The sequence below is a fragment of the Xyrauchen texanus genome, chromosome 1 (genome assembly GCF_025860055.1).
Source record: "Xyrauchen texanus isolate HMW12.3.18 chromosome 1, RBS_HiC_50CHRs, whole genome shotgun sequence".
NCBI classification, from domain to species: Eukaryota; Metazoa; Chordata; class Actinopteri; order Cypriniformes; family Catostomidae; genus Xyrauchen; species Xyrauchen texanus.
The window spans coordinates 5,339,303-5,367,185 of record NC_068276.1 but is presented as its reverse complement, the minus strand read 5'-3'; the positions used below and the strand labels follow the sequence as shown (position 1 = coordinate 5,367,185).

Below are 27,883 nucleotides of genomic sequence, written 5' to 3'. Positions count from 1 at the left end.
AGCCCATCACTAGTCCCCCCCAGTGACGTCACATTTACCTCAGACTCGTATCGGAGCTCGTCATCTCAAACACACACACACACACACACACACACACACACACAAGATATATTTACAGTTTTATTTACACAATTGCCACAGAAAACTATGTCTTTAAAAAGAAAACAAATTACAGATGAGGAGATCAGATAAATATTTTTTAATACTGATGAGGAAGAGGGAAGTTTTGACAATGAGGGAAGTGACACAGATGAGGAGATACCCCCCAAACTCCAAGCCCTTGATCCTGAGGATGAAAATGCCTCAGCAACTGCTACTACACCTGTAAACACAACACCAAGGGAGGTGGAGGAGGTAAGCTCTTCCTGCTGGAGTTCTACCAGTAATTTTACCCATCCTGAACATGGGGTTGCATTTGATGACCGGACTTGTGGCGTGTAAAACCCTCCAGAATCACCCAATGAAGTCCAGTGTTTTAAGACGTTCCTTACTGAGGAGCTAATTGAGGAAATTGTTAATGAAACAAACTGCTATGCCTCAGAGCTGCAGAAGAAAACACCACCTGATGTGAAAGGCAAGATTGCAAAGTGGGTTTCAACAAATGCTCATGAAATGTACACATTCCTGGTGGCAGTGCTGCTAATGGAATTTGTGAAAAAAAAAACTCACTTCGTGATTATTGGAGTACAGATCCCATGCTCCTGACACCATTTTTTGGGGACTTTGTTTTCACAGGACCGCTTCCTTATGCTCCACCGCTGCCTTCACTTCTCCAACAATGCGATGGCAAACATCAACTACCCCTGCAAAAAATCCGAAACATTTTCACTGCTTTCACGTCATCATTTCGTAACATCTTTGTGCCCTACAGGGATGATCTGTGTGTTGATGAGTCGTCGATGAAATTCAAAGGTAGGCTGGCATTTCGCCAGTTCATACCAACTAAACTTCCCAGGGCAGCAGGACCAGGCGGCACTGCAAGGCCTGCCTATCCAGCACTCGCAGGACAAAGCAGAGGCGCCTCACCAAATTCATGTGTGTGCCATGCAACACTCCCTTGTGTGTTGCCCCATGTTTTGAGGAGTACCATACACTGAAGCATTACTGAGTTAATTACTGATTTCTAAATAAATTAAGCACATTTTAATTAAAAGTTATTATTGTTGTTATGACATTTTTATTAGTTGTTGTTATTTATTGTATTTTTTCCATATAATTGGTTTATTATCTAGGAAATGTGTGCATTGCTGGCTTTTGTTTACCACAAATGCAATTTAATTGAATATAATGAATGCTATTTATTAGTTGTTATGGTTGCTTGTATTTATTAAAATATTTATATTGTTAATCATTATATTGATATTTCTTTAAAAAATAATCTATAAACAAATACATAATAAAATCATAGATCAATAGATACAATTAAATAAAATAGAATTAAGAATAATGCTAATACTGAACTTATCTCTTGTCTCTCACAGAGCAAACATTTCATACTAGTAACATATTTGAGCATCTAATGGTGATGGAAGGAAACTGTGACTACACTGCATTACAAATGTTAAACATAGTAACTATGCCAACACAGGAACAAAAATGGCTTCAAACTTTATTTTAATTGTACAGACAATTGTCACACTCTGTTTGTTGGAATATGAGCATAGTTGAGCCAAACCCATCTGACACAACACAGATCATAATCCAAGAGACCCGATTTCAGTTATAACTCAATTTTGTAAAATGTTTATTTTGCCTTTTGCATTAGAGTATATTGCTGATGAATTGCAGTTCCCCTTCTGTCGCTCTCTCCACGTTGTGTCAGAGAAGCGACACTAGGGGTCTCTCTTGAGCGCCGATATTCACCTCTGAACTATGAAAAAAGGCCAATGAGAGTTGGCAACCAGTATTTGCATGTCCCGCCCCCGGACATACGGGTATTTAAGCGGCGCAAATACGGGAGTTCATTCAGAAAATTTCTTCGGAGCCGATGGTCGTGTTTGCAGACCGCTGTGTTTTACACACCGAGTTCCTGCTATCCTCTGGCGCACAACAGCGGCTTTCTCCTGTTTGCACGGCTGTGCACTTCCTGCCCCTGAGCGCATCGACAGTTGCAGATAAGAAAGATCTCTCACGAGTTCTTTCATTCATAAAAGAGTGATTTTATTTAAAAGAGTAATTTCCTCTAAAAGAGCAAAAAACACAGCGGCGTTGAACGTCCTTTTAAGGACGGCGTCTTTATAAAGATGCCTTTCCGCCCCTGTGTTGTTCCTGGATCGCGGTAGAGTACTCTCCGCTTCCGGCGGCCACAGGCGTTGTCTCGTGTGTCTGGGTAGTGATCACACTGAGGCTGCGTTTGTGGATGGTTCATGTTCTCATTGCGAGAACATGACCATGACAACGTTAGCGATCGCGGCTTGCTTACAACCGTAAGCAAGCCACTCCAGCCGCCCCCCCGTCGCTCCTTCTTCCCACGGGATTGAGGACGATGCGGCTGGCGATGGAGGCGATTCGGGGATGGCAGCGGGTGCAGCTCCGCCGGGTACGTCCCCTCGGACCACCCGCACCCCGGCACGCTCGTTGACTCCCGTCCCCGCTCGAGGCGGCGGCGACTCGCCTCACAGCCAGTCTGCCTACCCTCTGCAGATGAGTTCGCCGCGACATCGGAGGGCGTGGGCTCTGATGCTGAGGGCTCCTCTGGGCTGCCGCTTTCGGGCTTGCACGCCCAGGAGGAGGCCGACGCACAGATGTCCGATATGCTTTCCCGGGTAGCCAACAGCGTGGGCCTGGATTGGAACCCTCCATCCTTCCCACAGCCATCACGGCTGGACGATTGGTTCTTGGGCGTGGGGCGCCACTCACAGCCTCGCCCCCCCGGTTCCTTTCTTCCCGGAGGTGCATGATGAGCTGACGTCTTCGTGGAGAGCACCCCTCTCCACTTGTCGCACCGCCACCTGCTCATCTGCCCTCGCCACCCTCGACGGCGGAGCGCGCCACGGATACACGGAGATCCCCCAGGTGGATAGAGCTGTTGCGCTCCACTTATGCCCCGGAAGCACTACCACCTGGTGGGGCCGCCCTGTACTCCCTTCCCGGTCCTGTAGAGCAACATCCTCGCTCACCGCGAAGGCCTACAGCGCTACTGGACGCGCCGCTTCCGCCCTGCATGCCATGGCTCTCCTGCAGGTCCACCAAGCCAAGGCACTTCGCAACATGCACGGGGGTGGCCCTGATCCCCACACGCTGCAGGAACTGCGCTCGCCCTGAGAGCGACGAAGGTCACAGCGCAGGCACTCGGGCAGGTGATGGCCACTCTGGTGGTCCAGGAACGTCAGCAATGGCTGGACTTGGTTGAGATGCGTGAAGCTGACAAGACTCGCTTCCTCAACGCCCCTGTCTCCCAGTTTGGCCTCTTCGGCGACACCGTTGAGGACTTTGCCCAGCAGTTCTCCATGTTGAAGAAGCAGACGGAGGCCATTTTGCACATCATGCCGCGCCGCAAGCTTGCCGCCACGGCCCAGGCCCCACCTGCTCGCCGAGGGCGTCCTCCCGCGGCCAGAAGACCTTCTGCTCCGCCCCAACCTGGGCCCAGCTTTCAGCCCCGCGTCGAGCAAACCGCAGGAAGCGTACGCCCCCTGCCTCACGGACCCCTTCGAGGACCCGGAAGGCTCCCAAGCGTCCCTGAGACAGCGGACCCAGAGGATGAGAAGTTAGCTCCGGAGGTGATAAGACCACTCCGTCCCCCGGTGGAGGGCCGGGAGGAGATCTTTTGTTTTTTCATTTGCCGCACCACCCAAATTCTCAATAAAAGAGCTATTTTCTTTACCTCTGGGTCACATGGCCCGCAAATGCCGTTCTCACGGCACTTTGCTTTCAGGCCTCAACAGTCTCGGCGCCCAGGATGCGGTGCTTCCGCCCTCAGCCCCACGACTGTTCCCCGGCCAGCCGGTTCAGACGAGTCCAGAGGACGCCAGCATCAGACCTCCTCCTCAGTCACGAACCCGCCCCCTGCCGGGTGCGCGGAACAAGGTAAGTGCTTTGAGTTTATTCTCAGCACCAGAGCCTCGGGACGCCACAGCGCCTCCCGACGCCGCGTTACCTGTTCCGCACCGCTGCGAAGCCCCGCCGGGTATGTCCAAAATACTCGTCCCCTTGGTGCCTCTAGCACGGAGCTTAGAGGCATGGCTTTCACTGCCCAGCTCGTCACGGTGGCTGCACCGGACCATCTGACTCGGTTACGCAATTCAGTTTGCCAGGTCTCCTTCCCCCTTCGTGGGCGTTCGTTCCTCCGCAGTGCACGGCGAACATGCCCACTCACTGCACGAGGAAATATGAAGGTAAATCAGTAGCTAAACTCGAGAGCACGTAGATGTGAATTTGAGAACTTGTACAATAAATATTCGTACTTGTACGCGAACATTTACACTCACATCTCCGATGTGAAAACCTGTAAAATAAAAATCTGAACTTGAACGCTGAGATTTGCACTTGCAGACTATAGTCACAAACCTGTATTCTGAATTTGAAGCTGCAGACAAGCAGTCAGAAATGTGTAAAATGCCATTCACAAAGATACAACGACAGACACAAACTTGTAATACAAATTTGCAATTCTTCTAACATTCAAATTCGCAGCACAACCTCAACTTGGCATTTGCAACTTCTCAAATCTGTCACTGCAAGTTCAAATTTCGCGCCTTGACTTTTGCTACTCTTTTCGCGATATACTAGGTGCAAAACTGATTTGTGCACTTGTAACTTAGTAGTGGCGAGAGGAGAGGGGAGGGAAAGGGGGGGAAATGGAGTCGTTTTATTGGTTGGCGCCTAGCCAATGAAATCGGACTTATATTCTACGCGATGATGTCACGACGCCCGCGGCCTCGCGTTCGCGCCACTTTGGAATGCAGTCATCGCGATGGCGGGATATAACGATCCGAAGGTAAGGGTTTAATAATTAGGCCTAGTAAAATAGTATTAAAAAAATAAAATAAATCCCTCACACTTGAGTCGCTCTGAAGAATAGATTAGTTATGTAACAGAAAAACACATTAATATAATAAGTACCGTGGGGAAAATAATGCCATATAAGGGACAGTTCAATAGGGCTGGGGAAATATATCTTTTTATGATGCACCGCGATGCTAATGTGAATGATTCTGCATCGATGGAAAAAAAAAAAATTCTCTTAATCATCACATTGTTTTTAAACATCTGGTTGTGAGTAATTATACAATGTACAGTGAGTACAAAATACATTGGATGACAGGATGCATCGGGATTCATGATAAAGTATAGGCTATGTAATCGAATCATTAACCTGTAAGTTACAAATTGACATTGGGTGGGGGGAGGGGGTTTGACTGTTTGTTCTTCTCATAGCATGGTGATATACTGTCTGTAACTTACATTTTAATTCTAAGACTCTTTTAGTTTGATATACCAACACCTTTTTAATTATCAATCAATAATTGTCAAGAATCCAAGAAACCCAGTACAAAGGCAACACAATATTCATTATGGATCAAACAATGGCTATTATAATAAATTAGAGAGTATCATTATGAAGAATAAACTCTCTGCTATTTTTGTTAGATACGGTATGCTCCTTAACCCATGTAGTACTGTCATTCAGTCTTAGCTTTTCTTAAAATATTTTATGTTAAGTATATTTTGTTTAATATTATTTGTTTTGTGAATGCAAGTGGCTTAACGTTATTCCTTTTACAGGATCAGAATAGAGAAATTGAAAGTGCTGTAAGAAATCTACTTAGCTGTATCCGAAGACAAAGCAACCCACAAACAAGTGGAAATGTTGACAGTTCTCCTACCGTAGTGGGGGCTCAAGCTGGTACGAGTGGTTCCTTTGGGGCTGGCCAGTCTGTTAGTAGGCCAAACACAGTTCAAACAGAAATGCAAAGGTAAGGAGTTTTGTACTCAAATCCTATTTTTATCAGTTAGTTGTTCGAATTTGTTTGTATTTACATTAAAAAATATATGATGCCCCAGTGCTCTAGGTAGTAACAAGTTACATGTAATCTGGATTACATAATCAGATTCCAAAAATTAAGTAATTGTAAGTAGAATGTTACATTTTAAAATCCCATTTAACGTTTTAATGTTCATTAAAACTTTTCATTAAAATATTTATTTTGTCTATGTAATGTGGTGTCTTAATATGCTTTAAGACAAACTATGTTCGTTCATTCGTTTGTTTTTTGGAAAGAAATTAAAGAAAGTAATTTCTTACTTTAATTCAACAAGAATGCATTAAATTAATCAAAAGTGACAAAGAAATAATGTTACAAAAGTGTTTCAGATAAACCTCTTTTTAAATTTCTATTCATCAAAGAATCCTGGAAAAAACGGTTTTAAACATTAATAATAATCAGAAATGTTTCTTGAGCAGCAAATCACAACAGCATATTATTTCCTCAGGTAGATTGCATGTTCTTGACCCCACAAGGAACTATCCATAAACTGTCATCAATACATCCCTGAGCAAGGCACTTAACCCCAGGTTGCTTAAGGGGAATTATACCATTATTTCATGAGTTCACACTTACATCAATTAAACAGAGTAAAGATTATGCGTATTTGGCGTGCTGTCCGGGGGAGGTCTATTTTTGCCCGAATCCAGAGTACTCCCCGTTGTTGTAAGAGTATTAGGGCTAGAAGTGAGGAGATGGGGTGGTGGAGGGATGCTGTTAAACTGTCAACGAATGGAGGTAAGTTTGCTGTATATATACACCGCTTAACTCGATGATTGGGTTGATTAACAGAGTGTGCTCCACTCGTGTCTAATTAGGTTTGATTATCTGAATGTGCACCACATGTGTTTAATTAAGTTTAATTATCTGAACGTGCTCCTCCGAACTTTGTGTAATAAAACATCAAGTGTACTATTATTATTTTATTTTTTTGTCTTTAAGAGCTTTTCCAGCACTTTACCGTGGAAGCCATAAACGATTGAGAAAAATGGCACCTGAACCTGCAAAAGTTACATCTGTAAAGTTCTTAGAACTCCAGTTTTGTTTGCTGGCCAAAAACACAGAAAAAACTCCCAAAGATGAAACAATTCTCCTACAAGCAGGCCTAGGGAGAAGAACAGTAAATATTTCAGATAATGCTGATCACACTGAGGTGAGACATCTTGTAAAACTTGAAGTATAATTGTTTTTTTTTTAATTGTTTTTTTTATTCATTATTATTTTTATATTACTTTATTTTTTATTTTTAGAAAAGAGGCACAATTTGTATTGATTTTGATGCTATAATTGTCTATTATGCTTAAATATCTGCTTTCTAACTTCAAGATAACCAGAGTACTACTTCAGGAGTACCCAAAGCTGTCAAGTTTAAGAGGTGGTTGGCTGCTCCAAAAAGCCTCAGGTAAGTTTATGATATCCAAATGCATTGTTTTAATGCTTTTACCAAACATTGATGGAATACTTTTTCATGTGTTTGTTTGAAAGGGGCAGCGGGCAAAGAAAGACCACTTCGGTGCCCCAGGGTTCCCAGGGCTACACAGCAAAAATCTTGAAAGCCTCTTCCAACAATGGAAAGAATGTCATCTACATCGTCCCCTCCAAGAAGAAATTGATACAACCCCTTTACCATATCATGCACCTGAATTTGATAGCATGCCCAAAAACATCTGCATGACCTGTGGCACATCAGTCCCATTACAGTTGCTGCCATGTCACCTTGAGGACTGTCAAAGTGATAATGCTGTAAGTGATGATTTAGTGTCATTCACAAAAAACAAAACTACCCACAGTCACACTTCTTGGATTCTTAAACCAAACGTCTTAAATATAGTCAGCCATTATATTAAAAGTATATCTGTTTTTTTTTATCTGCATGTTGCAATGAGATCCCAGAAAGGGCAGCAATATTGTATAGACGTTCTATGCTTCAGCAAAAAGAAGATGAGCCCTCACTGAGAGTAAAACTTGATATTCGAGAAGACATGGAGGACCAGGAGGGGAGAATAATGCAGTTTTACAAGGTCCCCAAAATTGATTGGACTAGACCTCTTCACTGTCGACTGGAAGGTACTGTTACATTATTTCACAAATAATGTAACATTAAAAATTGCTTTGTTTTAGTATAAATGGAAGATATTGACTACTTACTGTCCTGTTATTATTTCATACACTACTTTAATATTTAAACAGTTTGTCAACAATGTTAGCATAAAAATATAAGTAATGAAATTCATATATTGTACTATTTTTAGGTGATGTTGCCACTGGGGATGGTGTTCAGCGCCATTTTTTCAGCATGGTGATGCACAAGCTGCAGAATGGATTCCTCATTAATCTTGGTTAGTTGTTTCAAGAATTCACACCCCCAGAATGATAACCCTGTTGTACAAGACTTTCTTCTGATTATAGGATAGTTTTGTTTTGGATAGTTTCAGAAGTCAGTTTCATTCATTTCCATTACAATGTAATTCAATAGGGACCATCTCTTTAAAGCGACAATATGGATGCAAAATCATAATTTTAGTCCACATTACTCCTCATCTGTATTAAAATATCTAAAGTGAAACCGTAGTTTTGTAAGAGACACTGATAATCGGCATGACATTGTATGGAAATGGCAGTTAAGATTCTTGCAATTGTTTTTCGTATTCCACAGCGAAAATACAGCTATACAGGTTTAGAACAACATGAGGCTGTGGACAAGATGACAATTATCTTTTTTGTGTGTACTATCTCTTTAATGAAGATATGTCTACTTTTCTTAACGATGCTTTGCTTTTGTTGCTCTACAAACAGGAAATGGAAGTGGTACGGTTTTATTTGAAGGCCAAGCAGACCACCTCATTCCAACTACCTCCCAAGTCCTTTTACAGAGTGACTTGTTCTTGATGGCTGGCAGGATGATTGGTCATTCATTCCTCCACGGTGGGCCTCCATTAGCAGGTGTAAGCCCAGCCATAATACATGTATTATCAGGTGGTTCCCCACAGACAGCAACCATCGTTCTTGAAAATGTGGCTGACATCGACTTCAGGGAGACAATACAAATGGTAGTAGGTTTGTATGTGCCATATTGTTACAGGTAAATGTGTTTCTATATTTACTTGTGTTCTCTTACTATTTATAAGGCTTGCCATAGATAATGATTCAAAGAATGACAAAGGAGATGAGATTACTGAGGATCAAAAGGCAGCCATTAACCAGCTGGCATTGTCTTGGGACCTTCCAGTGTTGACAGCAACCAATCGCACTTGGCTGTTACACAATCTTCTACAGCATGCAGTAAGCTTTAAATTGACATTTTCATTTAGAAGCAATTAAAAGTTATGCAAATTTGATCAGCAGTGGACCATAAAATTTTACTTTAAAAAGCTGTAAAAACAGGAATCAGAATAACCCACACGAATACAATACTACTGTAAAGCAATCAGTATTTCCTACTAGTATTAATGAACCGTCAAATTGGATTAATCAAACCTTCATATCTGCCACATTCAGGTACTCACACGAACCTCACGACAAATAAAACAGCTCAGACAAGGACTGAAGGACTCAGTGGTATGGCAGTTACTGGAGGCCCGTCCGGATGTGGCATCTGTAGTTTTTCCAAGACAGTCAATGGCTGACTGCAGTACTCAGGTGCTTTATTTAATTATACTACCACTTTAACCTTCAGTACATTAATTTCTAAATAAATTTCATATATGTACAGTGCACCATTGTTAAATACTAGTATTGTAATTAGGTTGTCTTAAACAATATCATCTGGCCTGTGGATGAGAAAGAGGAGGAGGAGGAGGATGATGATTTTGATGAACCCCGTTTTCCACCAAATGCAGAATTGCTGGGTACCTCCGGCAGTTTGTGGAGACTGGTATGTAATTTTTGTCACACTTTTAGAATGTTTGCTTGTAGAGCTGGCTGGTTCTGATACAAATCCATACACAGACATCAATGTGTATTGTTTTCTCTATTAATCCATGTCTAACAAATGGTTACACTAATTTGCATATGTACTGCAAAATTTGGTCACACTTTAGACTAGGGTCCAATTCTCACTACGAAGATGCCTCAATAACAGGGTGTCCGCGGGGTCTTAAAAAGTATTAAAAGTTGGTAAATCCATTTTGGGAAAATTAAGACCCTTAAAAGGTATTAAAAAGTCTTAATCCCGATTTTATGAAGTATTAAATTTTGTTCAAGCTTTGTCTAAAGTGTTTGACTCCAAAAAGTATGCATGAATATATTTATTTTCCTCACCATTAGCTACTATTAAAAACAACGGCGTGGTCGGTCAGTGAAATCGGCTCAGGCGTACGCACCACTTACGGGTGACGTCACTTATTTTTTTTGCGAAATGTGCGGTTAGGTGTTGTCGTCGTCCTCCACATGTCACGAAACTGACTCAGAAATGGGAAATGTAAATTTGCGGACTCCTGGTTGGACAAGGATGGGTTTAAACAATGGCTGAAGCCTGTCGCTGAAAACAATCGCGAGGGTTACTGTACATATTGTAAAAAGAAGATTAGCGTAGCCTCGATGGGCATCAACGCTGTCAAGTCCCACATGCACGGTGCTAGCCACAAGGCTGCCGTTGGCCGCAGAGAGCAGCAGCAGCTGTCCATCGCCAGTTTTTGTGCTCCACCAGCAACATTACTACCCAACACGACAGCAGCTGAACTTGTCAGAACAGCTACGACAGCGTCCTCTGCCCCATCGCCTGCCGACCGTATGGTTGTGCTCTATAGATTTATTTGCAAACAACTGTTTATTAAGTTAAAGGTTTGTTGCTGATTAGAACTTGAAGTGGCGATGAGGTCTTGAAATATTTTGAGATGGTCTTCAAAAAGTCTTAAAAAGGTATTGAAATTAACTTCAGGATTCCTGCATATACCCTGAATAAACTCCTAATTACTGCTTAAATTGTTAGTAAGGTAGTTGTTAAGTTTAGGATTAGGAAAGTAGAATATGTTCAGGCAGAATAAGGCATTGATATGTGCTTTATAAGAACTAATAAGCAGCCAATAGCCTAGCAAAATGCATGCTATTAAGGAACTAGTTAATAGTGAGAATTGGACCCTAAACTAAAAGTGTTACCCAAAATTTGTTTAAAAATAGTTTTGGTAACTGTCTGTCCCCTGGTCTCCATATGTCTGTCCCATTTTAGCTGATCAGATTCAACTGAAGCAGCTGGTCAAATTCTGGGTTGGCTGGGAGCAACCTATGAAGGACATGCAAGTGAAGGTTGTGCAAGCAGAACATCCCACATCCTCTACCTGCTTTTGCATTCTCCGCTTGCCTGCTCATTACACCACTTACAAGCAGTTCACAAATCACCTGCAAAGTTGTATTGCCACCAGTGATATTGGTTTTGGTCTTATATAAAATGAGACAACAGACTCTTAAAGATGGAGACCATTTCAGACCTTAAAACAGATGTTGTGGATGTTACTGTTTTACCTTTTTCCTTGCTGTTTTACTTCCATCACAATACAGGTCTTGATCTATTATTAAATTACCGAACTGTTCATGTCAGTGTGTTCAAGTCATACTGTTAACTGTTATTTTGTTTTCAATAGTTTAACAACTGAAACTTTGAAACACACTGAACTTTCTCTTATTTTTCTGGCATTCAAAATGTCAAAACCTTTGATGGCAATACTGTTGTAATAAAATGAAAGGCTAAACAGTAAAATAAAAAGTTACTTAAAAATTTGCTGAAAAAAGTTTATTTTGCCTGTTAAAGTTTAAAACATCAATACATTCTTTGTCTCCCCCACCCCCACACACTTATACATTGCTGATCCTTACAGCGTCTTAGATATAACCAATGCTATGCATGTATTGCAGTGCTGCTATGTAAACATTTGCCCCAAAATTGTCTGATGGCTGCATTGGGTCCACAGTAGACTTTAGTCCATCTAGTTCCAGTGGGCTCAGTGGACATTCAGTTTCAGGGACATGGATGCCAGAATTTGTGTGACTGGGGATAAGACCACTGCTTTCCCAATCTATTTGTGGAATCTGTAGAATCTGTAAGTGATAAATTAGTTCAAAATGATACATTTGTTTATATGAATTAATAGAAAAAACTAAAATAGCAAGACATGACCTACTTCATCACACTCTTCAGAATGGTACTGCTGCCCCAGGTGCCACAGCTGATTTGGAGTTAGATTGCCCTCAGTTGAAAGAGGATGGTTATCCCATCCATCTCGGAATATGTCGAGGTGGGCTTGGAGGCGTGGGATGATGGCATAGTGACAGCAAAAGATGTGCAGACTGCTGGACAGATCAAGATGTCCATCTTCTTCCAGCTGGTGCAGGACATGGTAGAAATGGGAGGTAACGGCAGTGAACACATCGCGCCACAATCGCTCTATTCTGTTTTGAGCAAAGGAGTAGAAACAAAAATATTTGCCCATTAACAGAATTCCCACAGAAAACAAGTAATTTGTCTTGACATTTACTAGGGGAACCTGCAACTTAAGGGTTACATTATTTTCAAATAATTTGACAATACATAGAAAACATAATACTTGATGCATAACATTTACAATGTTGCTTGGTGGCAAGGCAACTTTAAAAAAAAAAATTACATTTGATTTAAAAACCTTGGACAACCATTTTTCCCATGAAAAAATTAAACCCAGCCAAAGAGTCACAAGACAAGACCCATTACCAGCAAAGAGTTCTTAAGATTTACTTATTTTATAATATTCTTATAACTTCAAAATGTAAACTTTTATCATTTTACAGTATCAGGAGAGACCTTGCATTTATGTTATTGCAGAATATTAACAAAACACATGGTAATTACCAGTGGTGTAAAGTATTAGAGTAAATGTAATTACTTACTGTACCCGAGTAGCTTTTTGGCTACTTTGTACTTTTGAGTATCAAAGATATTAGAGAAAGCAACTTTAACTATCTACTTGACTAAAATATTTTTGACTAAATATTTTTTAAAAGTATATGGACCTAACAGAAAATGAGAGGGAGACAAGACTTGGTTGTTACTTAAGCAGTCCTCTGTGATGTCTTAATATATAAAAAGGCAACACTTTTTATATCTTTTAAATAAAGACATGATATACTTATTGTGATTTGATTGAAATATTAATATGTATTAATAGTGCTTTGTGTTTTTAAAATATATAGTAAAAAAAGAAAGCCTAACAATATGTACACAAACGCTTCAGTTCTTTCCCATAACTGGCTGAACTCGGGTATCTCAGGTAATTATTTCACAAAAATGACTGGTAAGTGATGGACTAACCGACTCTATGACACAACTATCTAAAATTATGAATAAAATAAATAATCAATTGAAAGAAATTATTTGGACATTAAAGCTTGATATAAAATTTACATTCCTAAACCCTGGCTTAATGTCTGTATTTGCATATTTGTGGTGTCAGTGTCACTGTTTTGTTGAATGCTGCACACAATATAATATTTAGTTTACATTAAGGCTATAACATTGCACATCCTCATGTTATATATTGCCGAACAAGTTTATCCTAAACTGACTTTTCGGACTATAAAGATTAAAATAAAACGTTCTCTTCTTCACTCCAATTGTCATGTTTTCTATTGCTGTTTGACATCACAGTAATATGAAGTACACGACTGGTTGTCTGTCTTGCTAAACATCTAGTCGTAACATTATAACACTCCATCTTTTCACACTGTACAAGTTTTGCACTACAATGCAGTTAGCACAGCAAAACAATTTCCCAATGCTAACCCCGCTTGTAAATTTTAAGTAAGAAACATTCCTTTACCCGGGGTTAAGTGCAATGTTTAGAATGGTGAAAACCCAGGGTTAAATGCAGTGTGAAAAGCACTAATGAGAGAGAGAGAGAGAGAGAGAGAGTGGCTTTACATTTTCGCTGTAAGGTATCTCTACTTTTACTTAAGTAAAGTTAGTATGATTACACCTCTGGTTACTTTGAGCATAAAAATATCCTGTGGTGGGGATATTTTTTAGTTGTTAGGATCACAGAATAATCATATTGTATTCAAATTTACCTCTGATTGTGAACACTTTTACCCGCAATAAAGCTACTTCTTCCTGTTCCCCGAACCGAGAACATAAGGCTGGCCACATCCACATTCTCTCCTCCATGATCGCCCCGGACCCTGCCAAAATATAGTGGTTACAATTAGGTTGGTTAATAGCAGTGTAGCATACATTATCTCCCATATTTATTTAAATTATATTTGCATCAGTGCAACACTTCAAGACTCTATTCTGTGCATTTCATAAAAACGTCATAGACAGCAATTGCCAGTGGCCAATTTTTACCTCAGTGGAAATCCAAACTTCTGAACTGCCTCACGGAAGAAAGACAGTGTTGAAGAAGCCAGATTGTTATTAGACACGCCAAGATACATTATCTACATAAATACACAATAAAATAATTTTAATATAATTTTAATTTAATATTAATATAAGAATATTTTAGTATGTACTCCATATTTAAATTAGTAAAAATCATTGATTTGTTTATTTCACTAGTGTTTATAAGAGGGTTTTCAGTAACACAAATGAATAAATTATATATAACGTTGGGCAGTGTTCAGTTTTTAACTTATGTTTGTAATAAGCTTTTCAGTAATGTCTATGTATGAATTTCACTAACATTATTCAGTGTTTTAGGTTCACTGATTTCATATATATATAATCATGTTTATTATAATCAATCACATTTATGAATAAACATATCATTCAATAATTCTTCTAGGTTAATCAAGAGACTTTATTCTTACCTTCCTTGAGAAGCCATCGATGCCTCCAAATATCACGATGTTGTACCTTGAAAATGTTCATTTCTGTTATGTCCATGTATACAGAGCATATATATTTAATAAACTTAATGTTTACATAACTAACCGTATAAGCTTGTGGTTTGTATCGATGTGCATTAGAGATTTTGGGCTGGGGACAGAGTATGTCCTCCTAACCACACATCCTAACTGTGACATCCTGGACACAATGCTTGCTGTGTCAACTCGATGCATTGAAGAACGAACTCTGTCCCATTGCACCCGAATACCTTGTGCCCTCAGAAGACCCATCATCATTCTGTATCCTGCATTTGGATTGCTAGTGTGGATTGTTTCCACTAGTGAGTCTAGTTCTACGTCTGTTAAGTTGCTATAAGTTGCCTTTACAGACAATCCCCAATCCGCCATGCGCCTATGAACTGTGAACTTGGACACCCCTAGCAGCCTTGCAATGCATGTCACAGGTAATCCTAGAGCAAGAAGCTGGCATACAGAGTCCTCAGAAATCAGAATCCGTGGACGACCATTTCTTCCTTTCTCTTGGGAAAGCATGATGTGTGTTTCCTTGTTTGTCATGTTGTCAGTCACCATCTGGTGTATCTGATAAAGTGCAGTATACACTTCATGTGGAATCTGTATTTGATTTGAGATGGCACTAAGACCAGCTCCTGAGAACATGTAAATTCTAAGAAGTCAAGGTCAAGGGGAACACGTTCCAGCCAAAGTGACAGTCGGTCATAAAGCCTTTGAATCAAATGGTTCAGCAGCAATTCCTGAAACATAATATTAATATTATATTATACACTTTATTATTAGTGTGTGTGGGGGGTTGTTTTATTCTTAATAACAAACATTTTATAAAAAGAAAAACTTACCTTCGGATCGTTATATTCCGCCATCGCGATGACTGCATTCCAAAGTGGCGCGAACGCGAGGCCGCGGGTGTCGTGACATCATCGCGTAGAATATAAGTCCGATTTCATTGGCTAGGCGCCAACCAATAAAACGACTCCATTTCCGCAAACCGCCCTCCCCTCTCCTCTCGCCACTACTAAGTTACAAGTGCACAAATCAGTTTTGCACCTAGTATATCGCGAAAAGAGTAGCAAAAGTCAAGGCGCGAAATTTGAACTTGCAGTGACAGATTTGAGAAGTTGCAAATGCCAAGTTGAGGTTGTGCTGCGAATTTGAATCTTAGAAGAATTGCAAATTTGTATTACAAGTTTGTGTCTGTCGTTGTATCTTTGTGAATGGCATTTTACACATTTGTGACTGCTTGTCTGCAGCTTCAAATTCAGAATACAGGTTTGTGACTATAGTCTGCAAGTGCAAATCTCAGCGTTCAAGTTCAGATTTTTATTTTACAGGTTTTCACATCAGAGATGTGAGTGTAAATGTTCGCGTACAAGTACGAATATTTATTGTACAAGTTCTCAAATTCACATCTACGTGCTCTCGAGTTTAGCTACTGATTTACCTTCATAAGGAAATCGCCTCCCTTCTAATCAAGGACGCGATAGAGCCTGTCCCTCTGACCGAAACGAAGAAGGGTTTCTACAGCCCTTACTTCGTTGTACCCAAGAAAGGTGGCGGCATACAACCGATCTTGGACCTGCGAGTTTTCAATCGGACCTTGTCCAAACTCCCGTTCAAAATGCTTACCCAGATTCAAATTCTATCTGGCGTCCGGCATCTAGATTGGTTCGCAGCGGTAGACCTGAAGGACGCGTACTTCCACGTCTCAATTCACCCTCATCGACCCTTTCTACGGTTTGCGTTCGACGGCCAGGCGTATCAGTACAAGGTCCTCCCCTTCAGCCTGTCTCTGTCCCCTCGCGTCTTCACGAAGGTCGCAGAGGCGGCTCTTGCCCCGCTACGAGGAGCGGGCATACGCATACTCAATTACCTCGACGATTGGCTCATTTTGGCCTCCTCGCAGGAATTACTATGCGCACACAGAGACCAGGTGCTCGAGCACCTCAGCCGTTTAGGGTTTCAGGTCAACTGGGAAAAGAGCAAGCTCACCCTGGTCCAGAGCATCTATTTTCTCGGTTTGGAGTTAGACTCAGTCTCAATGACAGCACGTCTCTCCAACGAGCGTGCTCAGTCAGTGCTGGAATGCCTCGCTTCTTTCGAACCAGGCACCGTGGTCCCTTTGAAACGTTTCCAACGGCTCCTGGGGCATATGGCATCCTCCGCGGCGGCCGCCACTGGGGTTGATGCATATGAGACCACTTCAGCATTGGCTCCAGACTCGAGTCCCGAGAGGAGCATGGCGCCACGGCACGCACGGCGTGGAAGTTACCCCCGCCTGCCGCCAAACCTTCAAACCCTGGACAGACCTCTGCTTTCTACGGGCAGGAGTACCCTTGCAGCAGGTGTCCCGTCGCGTTCTGGTTACAAACGACGCCTCCAAATTGGGTTGGGGCGCCGTGTGCAACGGGCGTGCAGCCGCAGGCCGGTGGAACCGAGGCCTGCTGCTCTGGCACATCAACTGCTTACAGCTGCTGGCCGTTTTTCTTGCCCTGAAGAAATTTCTTCCGTTGATTCGTGGCAAGCATGTCCTAGTCAGGACAGACAGCACCACGGTGGTGGCCTACATAAACCGCCAAGGCGGAATACGCTCCCTCCACATGTCACAGCTCGCCCGTCATCTCCTCCTTTGGAGTCAGCAGCGACTGGAGTCACTGCGCGCCACTCACATCCCCGGCAACCTCAATGTGATAGCGGACGCGCTGTCAAGGCAAAACTTGCCCGGCGGAGAGTGGAGGCTCCACCCCCAATCGGTCCAACTGATTTGGGAAGGTTCGGCAAGGCCCAGGTAGACCTGTTTGCCTCCCAGGAAACCTCCCACTGTCCGCTCTGGTATGCCCTCACAGAGGCTCCCCTTGGGACAGATGCTCTGGCGCACAGCTGGCCTGTGGGGCTGCGCAAGTACGCTTTTCCCCCAGTGAGCCTTCTTGCACAGGTGCTATGCAAGGTCAGGGAGGACAAGGAGCAACCCCGGTTGGCCCCCCTACTGGCCCAACCGGACGTGGTTTTCGGATCTCACGCTCCTCATGACAGTCCCTCCCTGGCGAATTCCCCTGAGGAAGGACCTTCTTTCTCAGGGACGGGGCACGCTCTGGCATCCGCATCCAGACCTCTGGAATCTCCACGTCTGGTCCCTGGACGGGACGCGGAGGATCTAGCCGGCCTACCTTCGGCCGTCATAGACACTATTAACCAAGCCAGAGCCCCTTCGACCAGGCATCTTTACGCCCTGAAGTGGCGTCTGTTCACGGACTGGTGTTCTTCCCGAGCCGAAGACCCGCAGAAGTGCGCAGTTAGGTCAGTGCTCGTGTTTCTTCAGGAGAGGCTGGAGAGGAGGCTGTCCCCCTCCACCCTCAAGGTGTATGTTGCCGCTATCACGGCCCACCACGACACGGTAGACGGCAAGTCTCTTGGTAAGCACGACTTAATCGTCAGGTTCTTAAAAGGTGCCCGGAGGATGACTCCCTCCCGGCCTAACCTGTTTCCCTCCTGGGATCTCTCGGTCGTCCTTATGGGACTCCGGAGACCCCCCTTCAAGCCGCTTGACTCAGTTGGACTCAGGGCCCTCTCTCTCAAGACCGCCCTGCTGATCGCGCTCGCTTCCATCAAGAGGGTCGGGGACCTGCATGCGTTCTCTGTTAGCGACGCTTGCCTGGAGTTCGGTCCGGCGGACACTTTCGTGATCCTAAGACCGCGACCGGGCTACGTGCCAAGGTTCCTACCACACCCTTCAGGGATCAGGTGGTGAACCTGCAAGTGCTGCCCCAGGAGGAGGCAGACCCAGCCCTTTCACTGCTGTGTCCAGTACGTGCCTTACGTATTTACCTGGACCGCACACAGAGCACCAGACACTCTGAGCAGCTTTTCGTCTGCTTTGGGGGACAGCAGAAAGGGAATGCTGTCTCCAAGCAGAGACTCGCCCACTGGGTTGTCGACGCCATTTCCCTGGCTTATCACACCCAGGCCGTGCCTCCCCTTTGCGGGTCCGAGCCCACTCCACCAGGAGTGTTGCGTCCTCGTGGGCACTGGCTAGGGGCATTGCCCTAGCAGACATTTGTAGAGCAGCGGGCTGGGCAACACCTAACACTTTTTCATAGTTCAGAGGTGAATATCAGCGCTCAAGAGAGACCCCTAGTGTCGCTTCTCTGACACAACGTCTCGTTCCCTCCATCGGGGAACGGAGGTTACATACGTAACCTAGACGATCATGCTACTTTCGATTGCAACTCATTCCTAATATTAGCATTCGAATAGACTATACTGCACACAACAGCTTTTGTTCAAAGTTAACACGATAAAATATTAGATATGTGCAATATACCCATAACATTAGTGCAGTAAACGAAGTTTTATATTTTGACAATCGTGACAATGCTCATACTCATATTCAAGCCAAACCAACTTGGAAATGCATGAATAGGTTTTCTTTGCCTAGCAAAAAGCTGAATTAAAAAAATAAAATACATTTATTAGCACTATAAATCAATTAAACGATTTAACCATTTGATATTATGACATCACAACAAAATAAGATATGTTCTTAAAAATATCCTGTGGTCAAGCGCCCGTCTGGGAGAGAAAAGCGGTAAGGGCGCTTACACCTGAGCTAGATTATGTCTAAACACCTGTGTCTAATTGCAGTAGCGTGAGGAGAGCGGCATAAAAAAAGCAGCAAACGGAGAGCCTCGAGAGGGAGAGCCCGACACCAAGCCAAGAGAAACAAATTGTGTGATAACATTGTGTGAAAGTAAAAAAAGATTAAAAAGAAGCCTTACCTTTGACGCTGTTTCCTGTCCCTTCCTTAGTGGAAAGTGTTACATCCTTTTCATGACACAAGACTTGTAATATTCTAATTCCATTAAACTCAATGACCGTTTGACCTAGAGACATGAAATCAGCTGTAAAACACTCAATTCATGTCTCTAGGTCAAACGTTCATTGAGTTTAATGGAATTAGAATATTACAAACATTTATTTTTTTATTGAAAACATATAGAAAGTAAATTCAACAAACAGAGCCTTGTGTCATGAAAGGGATATTTTTAAGAACATTTCATATTTGTTGTGATGTCATAATATCAAATGGTTAAATTGTTCAATTGACATATAGGTCTAATAAATGTAGTCACTTAAGTTTTTATTTTTTACTTTTCCCTACACTGTTGGTAGGTCTGGTCATAGCTGTGTGCGGACAACAGCTGAGACACTTCCTGAAAGACTTTTCCATTTTGCATAACGAGAGGAACATTTGCACCTTATTGAACATGGCGTGGTTTTGCGCACGGCCATTACTTTTTACTTTTATTTGATTTTCCGTGTCGGAAATCTTTGACGCTGGTAGTGATGATTCTCTCTGACCAATCAGTGATCTGCAGGATTTTGACATCACATTTAGTATTGGCTCGGCTCGCTTGGAACCTCAACCAAGGTGGTACTAAAAAAGTACCAGGTACTATCCACAGTGGAAAACCCCAAAAAGCGAGCAGTCTCGAGTTGTACTGTGCAGTGGAAAAGACCCATAAGCATGAGATGGAGTTGTGGAGCACGGAACAGTTCTGAAAACACAGTAGCAATGGTCTAACTTAATCTAGACTGGACAGAGCAGCGCAAATAAACTTTGAAGTGAGCAGACTATTTATTTAATTAAATCGCAGCCCTTTGCAATTTAATAATCGCACAAGGTCATATCGCGATTTCGATTTTATTTAGATTAATTGTGCAGCCCTACTTACCAACGCCTTATGTGAGGAAGGATACTGGTATACCAGTTCCACATTCTCCTAGAAACGTTACAGGGCCTGTGGTACAGGGGGTGCAAATAGGATAAGAATGACCATGATCAACTGCAAAATGAGCAAAGAGGAAGCATAGTAGTAAAGTAGTAAGATACTCACAGAGTACATGAGAGCTGTGCAAAATTCCCATTTGTGTTAGCCCATGTTTTGAGTACCACACACTGTGAAATAAAATAAGCCAATGTTAGTTATGGTTACAGTTCCATTGTTATGTATTGTAAATGGTGTATTTTTTCCTTGAAATTGGTTTATAATCTATTAAATCTGCATTGTGGGCTTTTGTTTACCACAAATGCCATATAATTGAATGTTATGAATGCTGTTTAGTAGCTGTTATGGTTATGTTGCTTGTATTTGTTAAAATATTTATATTGTTAATCATTATATTGATATTTATAAAAAAAGTTGTATTGTCTATAAACAAATGCATATAAAAAGCATAGATCAATAAATAAAATGAAATATATTTTTTAACTCTCACAGAGCAAAGATACATGTTTTTTTATAATGTATACCCAAGACAGATCATAATCAGAGACTTTCAGTCATAACTCAATTTTGTAAAATGTGTATTTTGCCTTTGCATTAGAATATATTGCTGATGAACTACATATCATGCTACTTTCAATTGCAACCCATTTCTAATATTAGCATTAGAATAGACTATACCTCACACAACAGCTTTTAATCAAAGTGAACACGATAAAACATTAGATATGATATACCCACAACATTACACAAGCAGTGAACAGCACAAGCTATTACGTAAATCACATCAAACTACGATAAATACATAGCATGAACATATTATTAATGCATTTATCATGGTCTACACGTGTTTGCAAATCATTTTCAATCGAAAAAGACTATAAATGTACTCACCAGTAGCAATCCTGTAATGCGTTGGCAGAAAAGTTGCATGTGGGAGTGAAATTCAAAGCCCGAGAAAATAATTAAATAAATATCAATATAAACCATTGGTTAAAACATTTATTATAGTTTATACATGTTTTAAACCAACGAGGAAGGGTTTAAAGTGAAGAAAAAAGCGAATCGCTTACCTATAGAGATTGCTAAGACATGTGACCAACTGGGCGGCAACGTCATCAGAACGCAAAGAATTATGGGTATGTTTGGCCCGTTTACATAGGCTGGCATCGCATAGCAGGCTAGTGGCATGAAAATAATAAAAAAATTAGCGTGAAAAACAGAATATAATCCTACAAAATGCAGCGGGCTAAAGAAAACATTGTCGGACCATACCGCCTAAAACTACATCCTAATGCAAAGATGAGATATGACGAGAAAATAAAGGGAATCAATGGACTGGATTCTTATGAGCATAGTGACTGGTCAGGGGAGGTCAACCTGAAAAAGCTGTGTTGTGGTGCTTTTGCAGACAGCCTGAATGTTTGCAGACATGGTTGCTTGCGATAATCAGAACTGTCCTATACAGTGGTTCCATTTAGGTTGCGTGGGATTCAGCAGCGCACCAGCCAGAGAAGAGTTATGGCAATACGATGCTTGCACGTCTGTGACTTATCACCCACAACCTACCTCATATATTTCCAGTTATCTTTTCTATGGACTCTTTATAAATGTCTTCATCTAAATGTATTTACGTGTTAAATATGTAAAGAAACTGAAATTAAGTTGGTTGTTACTACCATTTAAGTTATGTAATTGTGTATTGCAATCCAAACTGATTTTGCACAATTCTTCCTTAATACAGATAAAGGAGGCAGAATTTCATTCAGTCTTTGTGTATTTTATTTACAGAGATGGCTAAAAATCATTACATGTGAGAAGTGACATTACAAAATCTTTTGAAAAAAAAAAATAATAATAATTTACATATTAGATGTGGGCATGGTGTATAATTCTAACACGACGGCTTCACAACAATACTTGGACACATATTGGTCAAAGCACAGCACACAATCACAATTTTATCCAGCAAAGTCTTATCCTCCCCCTCACAAGGCACCACATATCCCAGGCCCAGTCAGGATCACACTCCAACATTTCATAGGCAGGTTTGCCTGCAAACACAGTCACCAAATAAATAGCTATGTAGCCTAGATGTACAACATTTAAAACTGATTAACGTTACGCTTTAGTACATTGGTAACTTAAGCTCATTTTCTAGCCATTTCATGCTAGTTAACGGTTAACACTGGCCTGACGTCAAATCTAATGGTCTAGTTAAATCAAACAAAACACGCTGGTTATTTGCCCACAACATAACATTTACAATTACTCTGTGTAATTTAACTTTGTGAAAATTCTTTGAACACACCATCATGATGTGGTGGAGTGTTATCGAAGGTAATCTTGGGCCACCTTACTGCTGCTATCCATGCCATTCGTCGCCTTTTTGTCACCTCTGAAACATGGCTTGTACTATTATTTTTCCACGCTGGAAAACGATAAAAGGATTTTCCGTTCTTAAGCTTTATGCCACTTCTATCGTGAGAACGACTATTGCAGTTTATAACACAGCAGGTAGACGGCACCTTGAACACTGCGTTCGTCCCTCCATGCAATCAAGTCTGGCACCTTCTGTTTGTGCCGCGGATTCCCAAAATGCTTTGCGTTCACCACTGGTAATACGTCACGATGACGTCACATTAGCAATCTCTATACTCTGTCCACCAGCTCAAAGCCTGACAAGACAGCGGTGAACCGTCATCTGACTGTCGAGAGTATCACGTGACAAGCTTGGTGCGTCACACTGGAGTTTAAAATTTGCTACGTTTTAAAATAACTGCCGAAAAAAATTCATGCTGGGGGGATCAGTTAAATAATTTAGAATTTACGTGCGAAAGGGTTAACTAAGGGAATGATTTAAGGGTGTTGCATATAATCCCTTAAACAGTTCTCTTAGGTAAGGGGAACCGTTAAATTTTTCACGGCAGCGATCCAGGTTTGCCGTTATAAAAATCTATTGTTGCCATAGATACGCTACTATACACATTAACCTAGGAGCTTTAAAACAACGAATAGCCTACAATAGATAAATAAATGGATAAGGAAAACAAAAAAAGAAAGCCAATATATTAAAATATATTATTTTGTTAATATAAAAGATATATTAACAAAATACCAATAATAATAGCAAAATACAATATAGCTCATACATTCATATATAATATTAATACTAAATAGCACTAGCCTATAAATTACATTACTTTAAATTGCAATTGCTAGCCTACTATACATATTGTATCATTTACATTAATAATAATTATTGTAATAATACATTTTAATATTAATATTACTACTGCTGCTAATAATTTTTTTTTTTTTTAATATTAGCCTACTACTACAACTATTGGTCATACTAGGCCTACTAATTAAAGAATGCATTTACGATGGCATCTCTGACAACAAATCCAGCCTGTTGGAAATCTTGTTGCAGAAGATTTGCTTCATGAGCCTCTTCTGCTTCATGACCCTCTTCTTCGAGATCATCTTCCTCTTCGAAGGCAGAATACATTTTGGACATGTTAAAAAGAACAACGCAGGCGACAATAATTTTGCAAGCCCTTGGAGGCTCAACGCGCAGTTCGCTGTGGAGACAGTGAAATCTCCGTTTAAGCTGTCCGATCGTCCTCTCAACTATCGACCTTGTGTGTGTCAATGCATTGTTGTATCTTTCCTACAGGAGCAAAGAATAACCATAATTATCAACAAGTCACAATACATTTTTATACATTTTAGTACACAAAAAAAGATCAATAAGTTAGACAACATATAAGTTTTTACGTTAAAATATTTTTCAACTTCAACTTTTTTAAAGTTAGTAAAGATTAATTTTTTTTTCAAGTCAGTTTAATATCAAAATTAATTGTCTGTAACATTATTAAATACATGCCTGTGTAGCGTTAAGGCAATTCATGAAGGGCGTCATGAGCCATGGTCGGCAGGGGTAACCACTGTCCCCTAGCAGAAGACCACCGTGCATTCCAGCTTTCTTATTCTGCACAGATGGTCACACACTAACTGCACATTAACAGAATGGTAATTTTTTCTGTTCACATACTGATCTTCGTTCGTGCGGGGTGCCTGAATTCTGACATGTGTGCCGTCAATTACACCACTTTTTCGAGGAAACCCCGCTTTCCGAAAAAAAAGAGGTTTGAATGACATCCAGTTCAACACGAGATGGAAACGTCACAGTTTGGCTTAAATGACGGCAAAGGGCCCCTGCAACCCGGTGAATAACTCTACTGACGGACGACTTATGAACGTGGAAAACATCTCCCACTACAGACTGGAAACTCCCAGTTGCAAAGAACCGAAGTGCTATAAGCAACTGAAGCACAGAGGGTAGTGAGTGGTTGCGCTGGGTAACATGGTCGCCTTCCAGTTTGTCAGCAATTTCATAAATTCCGCGGCGATCAAATTGATATTCTCGAAGCAGTTTTTCATCGCTAAGATGGTCCAAAGGGTTCTCCCTATCCCTAAAAATTCTTCTTGGCACATAATGATCTTCAGCTGGTTCCATAAATTCAGCCATGTCGTCTTATTTTTGTCTGCGTTACTCTTAAGGTAAAGTTTTCCTAACCTTAAACTGTACTTAGGAAAATGACAGTTAAGGGGCTTTATGCAACACTTAATGGTTTTTAAGGGATTACTTAAGTAAAAGATAGACACCTAAGGGTAATTCTAAGGGTGTATGATGTTTCAGTAAAAACACTTAAGGGTTTTTTTCTGCAACACCCTTAGGTTTAAGGGAAACATAAGGGCAAACATAAGGGAAAATTACACTTAAGGTGCTTTATGCAACTGGGCATAAAAAAAAAATCCCCTGGCTTTGAGCCACAACTGAAATGGTCTCATGTGCAAAAGGCCCAAAGGAATCACAGAGGACGCAGATGCCATGAGACCTAGTATTCGTTGATACTGATGAACAGTGTAACCTTGGCATAGCCTCACATTGCTCAGGGTGTTCTGAATGGTCTCGATTCGAGCGGGAGACAATTGTGCCTGCATCATGACCGAATTCCATACGACCCCCAGATAGGTAGTTTGCTGAGAGGGAGAGAGAACGCTTTATTTGACATTGAGTCTCAGGCCCAGGGATACCAGATGAGCTAAGATGATATCCCTGTGCTGTAATGCCAGTTCTTGTGACTGTGCTAGTATCAGCCAGTCATCTATATATTTCAGAATGCAGATGCCCCGGAGTCGCAAAGGAGCCAGTGCTGCATCCATGCACTTCGTGAATGTGCGGGGTGATAGGGCTAGGCCGAATTGAAGAACCCGATATTGAAAATCTTCGCCCCCGAAAACGAAACTCAGGAACTTCATGTGTTGTGTTGCAAGCAATCCCCCATCCTTCTTGGGAACCAGGAAGTATCTGCTGTAGTAACCTGACTCTTTCTCTGGAAGGGGAACATGTTCTATGTCCCCTTTGACCAAGAGATTTTTCAGTCTCTATGATTGAGGCTTTAATTACTTTGCTGCCTAAACCAGGAAAGCCTAATAATAAAAAATAAATATGTGCCTTATAAGCCTACTAAATTCGGATATGAAAATCCTGTGTAAAATTTTTGCAAGAAGATTAGAAAAAGTATTATCATACATAGTAGAGAATGATCAAAATGGGTTTATGTTGCATAGACAAGGGTGTCACAACTATAGAAGGGTACTGAATATTTTGCATGACCAGAGGCGAAGAATAGACACTGCTTTACTGTCATTAGATGCAGAGATAGCATTCAACAGGGTCGAATGGGATTTTCTGTTCGACGTGTTGAGACCTCCAGGCACCTTATTTTCTAGACTGAAGAGGCTTGTTACTAAATTCATATGGAATAATAGATGACCTAGACTTAGACTATCTCTTTTATATCTGCCGTATGATAGAGGTGGGCTTCAGTGCCCTAATTTCCAATGGTATTTTTTGGCAGCTCAATTAAGATTTATTATGTTTATTTTTCTCGTTTTCTCATGACCGACCTACATGGTTATAATTGGAAAATAATTCAGTTAAATCAGACTTATCTCTGTAAATGTATTAATATGATCCATATTATTAAAGAAAATGAAGGAAAATGTTTCAAATCCAATAGTTTTAAACATGGTAGGGTGTGACATGAAACCCAGAGATATTTGAGTATCTGCTATACAAACTCATTATCTCGTTACTGCCCTATATGGGGAAATGAAAAATTTTCAGTTGTAGGCTTCAAATTATGGGCAGAGAAAGGTATCAAAAATATAAAGGATTTGTATGTATAAGATAGACTGATGTCCTTTCAAGAAGTGATTACTAAATTTGGTATATCTAGAAATCAATTTATTGGGGATTTGCAAATAAGGAGTTTCATCTTGTCATTTCAGAAGTGTTTTATAAATATACCATCTTTACCCATCTTGGAAAGGGTGCAAAAAGGCAGGCAAAAGAAGGGCACACTCATAAATCTATTGGTCTGGAGTGGAACCCTTTGAATAAGCAAGGCAAGGCAAGGCAAGTTTATTTATATAGCACGTCATACACAATGGTAATTCAAAGTGCTTTACATAGAAGAGATTAAAATAATAATAAAAAAATAAAAATAAAAAATAAGAATAATTGAAACAGTTTAGAATATAAAATAAAATACAGTACAAACAGTCGGACACACAGTGGCACAGTGCTCATTCAGTAAATGCACAGCTAAACAGATGTGTTTTGAGTCTGGATTTGAATGTGACTACTGTAGGAGCACATCTGATCTCTTCTGGAAGCTGGTTCCAGCTGCGGCTGGCATAATAGCTAAAAGCAGACTCTCCTTGCTTAGAGTGAACCCTTGGTATTTCTAGCTGATGTGATCCTAATGATCTGAGTGATCTGTTGGGTTTATATTCAGTGAGCATATCTGCAATATATTGAGGTCCTAGCCCATTGAGTGATTTATATACCAGTAATAATACTTTAAAATCAATCCTAAATGTAACTGGTAGCCAGTGTAAAGACCTGAGGACTGGTGTGATATGTTCATATTTTCTGGTTCTGCTCAGAATCCTGGCAGCAGCGTTCTGTATGAGCTGCAACTGTCTTATGGTCTTTTTGGGAAGGCCAGTGAGGAGTCCATTACAATAATCCACCCTGCTGGTGATGAAAGCATGCACAAGTTTCTCTAGGTCTTGACTAGAAACAAAACATCTAATTCTTGCAATATTTTTCAGATGATAGTATGCTGATTTAGTTATTGCTTTGACATAACTACTGAAACTAAGATCTGACTCTAGAGACACACTAAGATTCCTGACTTGATTTTTAGTTGT

At 41.1% G+C, this 27,883-nt stretch overlaps 1 protein-coding gene across 1 annotated transcript; it reads right to left on the bottom strand.

Annotated features, from left to right (window-relative positions):
- Window positions 1-11,710: 11,710 nt before the first annotated feature.
- On the bottom strand, window positions 11,711-15,676 carry LOC127622631 (uncharacterized). The gene is made up of 7 exons (XM_052096680.1): window positions 15,653-15,676; window positions 14,884-15,377; window positions 14,760-14,805; window positions 14,296-14,387; window positions 14,019-14,129; window positions 12,101-12,368; window positions 11,711-12,017 (listed from the first exon to the last, which is right to left on the bottom strand). The coding sequence occupies exons 1-7, from the start codon at window positions 15,674-15,676 to the stop codon at window positions 11,802-11,804; spliced, it is 1,251 nt and encodes a 416-aa protein (XP_051952640.1). The 3' UTR covers window positions 11,711-11,801.
- Window positions 15,677-27,883: the final 12,207 nt, after the last annotated feature.